Here is a 7,960-nt window from a genome sequence, read left to right on the forward strand (position 1 = left end):
GTGTATTCCTATACTATTAGCATAGCTTTATTTCTAAAAATATTGCCAAGTTCATTACTTTTGTTCTCGTAAATCCAGTTTGTTTCGACTGTGTTCACATTCTTAAGTTTAGAAAGAAACTAAGTATCTTACATTATTTTTAGTGAATTGTTCTAGTTCTTTATGCATTGCATTAACCCAAAAATCATCCACAAATTTTTTTCATAATATTTTTAGGCTCAAAAATAGAAGTGTAACACATAAATGTTACATCACTTTGCATTTGTTTCCTCATCTTCATAGGCTCAGTAATATTCCAATTACTTGAAATAATGGATGGTTTAGTTTAACTCTCACTAATGGTTCAAAAACTTTATCACTCTGTAGTTTGAGTACATTATTTCTCCTTGTCTTCATTCGATATACCTTTCCATAGTTTATATTTTAGTTTTTTTTTCTATCTAGTTTAAGATAGACATGATTGATCACATAAACAACAATATTTATCTCTCCCGTTCAAAATCTTTGAGAAACCTTTTTCCATGAAGCATCACCCTCGTCATTTTCTACGCAACTCTGTCCTTTATCTCCACAGTGCCATTTTGTTGTGGAGTTATCGGTACTAAAAATTCATATTTAATTTTAAGAGAGGCACAAAAAATAGTATAACTTTTATTTTCAAACTCTCTATCATCTTCAGATCAAATCTTAGTAATTATAGAAGATTTTTTTTTTATTTTGCAATTCCAAACATAAAAATTTGAGGACTACAAAAGTTTCAAAATTTTCTCGTAAAACTGCAACTCATAAAAAAATAGAGATGAACCTAAAAAAATACAACATTGACTTTTTGTGAGATATTTTTATCTATTTTATAGCCTCATGTTTTGATACGATTCGGACTTCACCGACGTCGTCTCGAGTTTGGATTTACCTTAGGATAAGATTGAGTTTTAGGATAAGATTGAGTTTTAGGATAAGATTGAGTTTTAGGATAAGATTGAGTTTTAGGATAAGATTGTGTTTTAGGATAAGATTGAGTTGTTGGTTAGCCTATAAAAGTATGTGTAGGGCAACCAAAATTAGGATTGAATATTGAGAATTGAGTTTGCCTTGCCTCCTTCATCTTCTTCGCTCTCGTTCCCTCAATCTCCCCGGCGACGCCGCTTCTAATCTCCCTCGACAGGCCAATCACCCTAGTCCCTTAGGAGTGGCCCTCTTCTCCCCCTTCTTCCAATTTATCCATCGCTATCCCTAACCTTTCCATCATCCATAACCCTTCCACCATCACTTTTACACCGGTGCCACCCCATCAACACCGGCCCTCCACAATCCACCATTACCTAGGATTTCGTGCCTTCATCCACGGAATCCAAAACAGAGTATCCTGACGTTCGTCCACTAAACGAACGATATTTCGAGATCCCCATCTCCGATTCGCCTGAAACTAGATCCGTTGGAAAGCTCTTTTCCGGGCCTACAACATATCAAAATTTCACAGCGATCCAACGGCGGGATATTTCGGGATCTGATCTCAAAGTTCCGTGCAAGATCGTATTAATCTTGAATCAGAGCCATAGCACCAAAAGAGGGTTCGTATCAATCTGGTATCAGAGCCTATAGCCGAGGAAGGATCGTAACAAGCTGGTATCAGAGCCACCGTTCCTCGGACAAGCGCTTCCAATGACGATCACTCGATCTAATAGGAATACGGAAGAACCTAGCGTTCTATCCATGTTGGGGTCTATTTCCAAACAGATTGCCATCAACAAGCAAATAATGATGGAGATGATGCAGGAAATACGGGCATGGACGAAACCTTTTTCAACAAGCAAGGCAATCACAAGACAGCATTGGGAACCCTCCACAACATACCCAACATCCTCCACGGCCTCCCCGTTCATCACAAAAATAGGGGAAAGTTCGGCTATCCAGCAAGAGCGAGATTCTACACCTCGACCTATGGTCAGCCGCAACGAACTGCCACCAACTACAATGAGATCTGCAACCATTGTAGCAGCCCTCGGAACCTCCACATCTTCCCATGCACCGGAGACCTTGTCGACAAATCGCGAAGTGCTGGCTACGCCACACCTGGTCACTGGATATCCCTCATCAGGAATCCTCATCGGTGGTGAAGGAGATGATCCGAAACCGCGAATTTCGACACTTGGGCGGCCTTTCACCAGCTCCCTTTGCAACCACCGTGAGTCGGCAACTAAGAAGAAATCGCATATGGCCTCCAGCGATCTTCTACCATTCTCCTCGGTCAATCGACAGTCGACCACGACAGCTTCGTCACCGGTGATGACGTTGCAGCTCCCTGCCAAGCTACAACTCAAAGGAAAAGGCCACGATCTTCCACCCATGGCAGCTGAAGGTGCAGATGTGGCTGGACATCGAGGAGAAGAAGTTGAGGAGCAACAACACGTGGAGGACACGAAGGCCGAAATCTCCCTCGACGCCTATTCGGGGACAGCCGCGCCAAAGACCTTGCGGGTGAACGGTGTAATCAAGAAAACCACAGTGAGAATCTTGATTGACACTAGGTCCACCCACAACTTCATTGACATGAGGCTCCTTAGGAAGATTGGGCTCGAGTCGGAACCCACGGAAGGGTTCGATGTGACGATTGGAGATGGCACCACCTTGCGAGCAGATTCTATTTGTGGAGGTGCAGAATTGAAGGTGCAAGGCCAAACTTTCACATTGGATCTTTATCCATTGGCCTTGCAAGGTGCCGATATTGTTTTAGGGACCCAATGGCTTCGGAGCTTGGGGCCCGTGACCTTTGATTTTACAAGCCTCACATTGACTTTTTGGAGAGATGATCAGAGAGTGTTGTTGGATGGAAGTAAACCGCTGCTTGAACTTCCAAAAGAAAGGGGGCTCGCTTCTTTCTCGGCACCCACTTTTCCTTTCTTTTCAGATCTACGGAGAGCCAGTGCAGAGGATAGTGATCTGGTCCGACTCATGGAGGAGTTGAGAGAGAACCCCTCAAGCAACCCCGAGCACGAGGAGCGCAATGGGTTAGTACTAGAGCACGGGCGAATCAAGGTACCCCGAAACGAAGAGCTACGGAGGCTATTGATGGCACACTTCCATGATACTCCTATAGCAGGTCATGAAGGGGTATTACGTACTTACAAGCGGCTGGCCCAAAACTGTACTTGGACTGGGATGAAGACGGACGTGAAGAAGTATGTGCGTGAATGTCAAATCTGCCAACGAGTCAAATCGGAGGCACTCAAGCCTAGCGGGCTGCTGCAACCACTACCTATACCAGAGCGTATTTGGGAGGATATCTCCATGGACTTCATTGAGGGGCTGCCGGAGGTTCGGGGACAATCGGTGGTGTTTGTTGTGGTGGATAGACTGAGCAAGTACGCACATTTCATAACATTGTCTCACCCGTTTTCAGCAAAAAGGGTTGCTGAAATTTTTGTTCGGGAAGTGGCACGCTTGCATGGGATGCCTAGGACGATCGTGTCAGACCGGGATCGCATCTTCATAAGTGAGTTTTGGTCCGAGTTCTTCAGATTGCAAGGGACTCAAATCAATCTTAGTTCAGCTTATCACCCCGAGACGGATGGCCAAACCGAGGTGGTGAATCGTGGACTAGAGCAATACTTGCGATGCTTTGTGGCGGATCGACCAAAGGATTGGGTCAAATTTCTTCCCTGGGCTAAGTGGTCATACAATACCGCTCATCACTCAAGCATTGGCATGACCCCATTTGAGGCGGTTTATGGGCGCACTCCCCCTGTCTTGCGTGCCTACGATAGACTCGCGGCGACGGATAGGACTGAGCTTGACTTGGAGCTTGCTGATCGAGATGAAACATTGAGACGGCTCAAGACTCACCTAGCCACAGCACAAAACCGCATGAAGCAAACGCATGACAAAGGCCGACGTGAGCGAGAATTTGAGGTGGATCAATTGGTGTTCGTTCGAGCTCAACCGTATCGACAATCCACATTGAGACCCATTTTGAACCAAAAGTTGGGATACAAGTACTATGGTCCGTACCGAGTGCTACAACGAATCGGTCCAGTAGCTTACCGATTGGACCTACCTGAAGGAACCAGGATACATCCCGTCTTCCATGTCTCGGCATTGAAGGCCCAGATCGGGCCTAACCATGTAGTGGGTTCGACCTTACCCGAACCAATGGAGGAAGATGGCTCCAATGAGCCGGTTCGAGTCCTAAGTCGTAGGAGAAGACGCCAAGGATCCAGATTAGAGACTGAAGTGCTGATTGAGTGGCTGGGCAAACCTACTGACGAGTCTACATGGGAGCTAGAGACAGACATCATGGATCGCTTCCCAAATTTCAAACCTTGAGGACAAGGTTGCGGAAGCGTGGTGGATTGATACGATTCGGACTTCACCGACGTCGTCTCGAGTTTGGATTTACCTTAGGATAAGATTGAGTTTTAGGATAAGATTGAGTTTTAGGATAAGATTGAGTTTTAGGATAAGATTGAGTTTTAGGATAAGATTGTGTTTTAGGATAAGATTGAGTTGTTGGTTAGCCTATAAAAGTATGTGTAGGGCAACCAAAATTAGGATTGAATATTGAGAATTGAGTTTGCCTTGCCTCCTTCATCTTCTTCGCTCTCGTTCCCTCAATCTCCCCGGCGACGCCGCTTCTAATCTCCCTCGACAGGCCAATCACCCTAGTCCCTTAGGAGTGGCCCTCTTCTCCCCCTTCTTCCAATTTATCCATCGCTATCCCTAACCTTTCCATCATCCATAACCCTTCCACCATCACTTTTACACCGGTGCCACCCCATCAACACCGGCCCTCCACAATCCACCATTACCTAGGATTTCGTGCCTTCATCCACGGAATCCAAAACAGAGTATCCTGACGTTCGTCCACTAAACGAACGATATTTCGAGATCCCCATCTCCGATTCGCCTGAAACTAGATCCGTTGGAAAGCTCTTTTCCGGGCCTACAACATATCAAAATTTCACAGCGATCCAACGGCGGGATATTTCGGGATCTGATCTCAAAGTTCCGTGCAAGATCGTATTAATCTTGAATCAGAGCCATAGCACCAAAAGAGGGTTCGTATCAATCTGGTATCAGAGCCTATAGCCGAGGAAGGATCGTAACATGTTTCAATAGATTGTACAATTTTTTATGGTTCACATGTCCAAGCTGTTGGTATAATAGGTATGCAATTTCCAAAGTAGCATTACTACATTTCAAATTATTTTTTGTGCTAACTACATAGCAATTATGAAAAGTCTTATATCGGCAACATAAAATACTACCTTCATGATATAAGATAGGACAATCATTTTTCAAAAATTATACCTTAAAATTTTCGTCACAAAATTAGCTAATATTCAAAATATTTGCTTTCAAACCTTCGACATAAAAAATATTTTCAAAGTAGACACACTAGGAGTATTTATAGTTCCATTTCCACTTATTTTAGTTGAATTTCTATCATCAAAGGTCACAACTCCCCTTTCAAAATCTTTGAGTTTACCCTATAAATTCTAATTTTCTATTCTGAAGAATTGTTTCCCATCCTAGAATTCAAACTTACAATTTTTTTCTTTTTCTCAAACTTTTCACTGATAACCTGGTAAGGCTTCTTGAAAAATTTGGTGAGCTTTTTGATAAACATAACCATAATCTCAATATCTATTTCACTTTCTTCGTTCAACTCTTCTATGTCATTTGTAATAGTAGCTAAGTCCAAACCTTTAGTCTTCTTAGGTTTAGAGAGAATGGTTTATAAGACTCACTTACTGACAACATGTCACACGACTTTATCCAAGCATAGTCTTGATTGCTAGATCTCATGATTCACTATTTTTCATGATTAATTTCTAACCTTATCAACCCTCGAGATTGATCTTCTGCCTTGGTGACCTTGAACACGACTCCTTCACATATAGAAGATGAATAAAACCTCTATCGGTGAAAAATAATATTTCTTCAAAAACTTCTTCCCAAAGCAATAATCGACGGGCTTTAGGGTTAGGGCATCCTCATACTTAGGTCTTATAAAAATAAGACTAAATCCTAGTCAAATCAGGTATCATAGATTTTTAAATTTCATAAGATTCACGACTCCGTTCAAATGCAAAACTGCCCCTTTTGAATGGTCTAACTTGAGTCTCTATATCTTTAAGTAGCTTTGAACAGATGCTAGGGTGTATTTGAATGGCTAAAACCATGTCTCTTTATCTTTGAACATTTTCCAAAGTGCATTCAGATGGCCAAAACTGTGCCTCTATAACTTTGAACGACTTCTACGACACTTTGGATGGCATGATTTATTTGGTTAAAATTCAAAAATCTTCGAATCAAATCATACAAATATTTGTATAAATACTCATACAAAAATAAAAATATTCAAAATATTTTATACATATTTACCAATACTAAAAACCTAATAATAGGGTAGCTAAATTGCTAAACAACTACAATACCAAATGGAATAGGCCTCTGGTCGACTATCTGATTCCTTGTGAAGTGGCAAGAGCCATAACCAACATATGTATCAGTCCAACCTCGCTTAGGAGATCTAATGGTTTAATCAGGACGTCAACAATTAGTGGCAACTTCAGCTCCAAATCAGCATACGAATCTTGCAGAGGGCTCTTGGGATTCTCTACCTCCACCCTAAATGCTAACAGACTCTGAAAGATAGTTTGTCTGAATAAATACCCATCCATTCTCCTATAATCTTCCAATCATTGAAATAAGGTTGTCTAGAACCATCTCCAACTATCCTTACACTCAACATCTACAACTACAACGGCCAAAGGATATATTTGATTATTTTTATCCATTCCTACTACATAAGGCAATTGTTCACCATATGACCCTTTTAGATGATAAGCATATAAACCAATAATATGTCTACAACTATCAAGAAATCCTTTGGCTTGGTGTAGTGTACACAATAAATAATCTTTTAAAAATTGGTAGTTCATTAGCAATAGGTCTTTCCACTTGCAATAGGGTTGTGCTTTCAAGATTTTGCCTCCTTACCATTTCATAAAAATCCCACAACTTTTGGTATTGCTCTCTATGGCTACCCTCAGTTGCTACTGTAGTCCTTCTCTCTGTTTTATAAACTTGCATACTAGGAACACTCAACATCTAATCTCTTCTCCACTATCCTCTTCATAGCTTTCATTTTTCAATAAGGGTTATTCATTAATTGTTCCATATATTTATTTGACAACCATTTAGACTTATTCTTGAATTAGTGAAATTAAACTCTCCATATGAGTGAGGCCCTCTTGGACTCTTAATTTGAAAATATTTAACCATTCCCATTAAGATGCATGGCATTTGCACTTTTTATATAGGCAAACAACTATATAAATTTAGAAGATTCATTCTTTACAAACTTGTATTGATAGCTTTCTAATTTGGAATTCCTTAAGCAATGTTCTGAATGACTGCAAATTTGAAAAAACCATTCTCATAACCAATTTAGGTTAGTATAAGTTTATCTAATCTCTAAATTCAGAATATTTAGGTCTTTCTTCCTCACTAGATAAGATAAATAGATATCATAAACCTTTTCATTATTATTAAAAGTATTATCATCATTATCAAAATTGTCACCTTTCTCTATTCTTTTTCTCTTCTCAAAATCTGCATCTTCTTACTTATAATTGTCTCATTCTCCATTTTTATTTATTTATGGGGTGTTAGTGTTACCATTTTAGTTGATAAGATCATTTTGTTATTAGGCTATTAATAAGGGGTGTCTCATCGTAATTTAACCTAATTATAACCGGTTAGTCTACCATAGATAACGATTGAGGCACTTCGAGGTCATTTGTGGTCCCAAAATTGCCCAATTTTCTGACTTACATAATAATTTGTATGAAGCTACTGCAGATTTGGTACTGTCTCAGATTTGATTGCAAACATGAGTCAAAATAAAAGATATCCACATCAGTTAATTAGTCAACTAAGCATGCTAAAAGAAAAT

The 7,960-nt window shown here is 40.5% G+C and overlaps 1 protein-coding gene across 1 annotated transcript; it reads left to right on the plus strand.

Annotated features, from left to right (window-relative positions):
• Window positions 1–1,097: 1,097 nt before the first annotated feature.
• LOC140770748 (uncharacterized) lies at window positions 1,098–4,534 on the plus strand. The gene has a single exon (XM_073112007.1). It carries the CDS (start codon window positions 1,663–1,665, stop codon window positions 4,321–4,323), a length of 2,661 nt encoding a protein of 886 aa, XP_072968108.1. The 5' UTR covers window positions 1,098–1,662; the 3' UTR covers window positions 4,324–4,534.
• The last annotated feature ends 3,426 nt before the right edge of the window (window positions 4,535–7,960 follow it).

The sequence above is a fragment of the Typha angustifolia genome, chromosome 11 (assembly GCF_048772165.1).
Source record: "Typha angustifolia cultivar Huaian chromosome 11, ASM4877216v1, whole genome shotgun sequence".
Classification (NCBI taxonomy): Eukaryota; Viridiplantae; Streptophyta; class Magnoliopsida; order Poales; family Typhaceae; genus Typha; species Typha angustifolia.

What these genes read in the sequence shown, in the direction of transcription:
- LOC140770748 (XM_073112007.1), top strand. Translation starts at nt 1,663, where the DNA reads ATGACGATCACTCGATCTAATAGGAATACGGAAGAACCTAGCGTTCTA.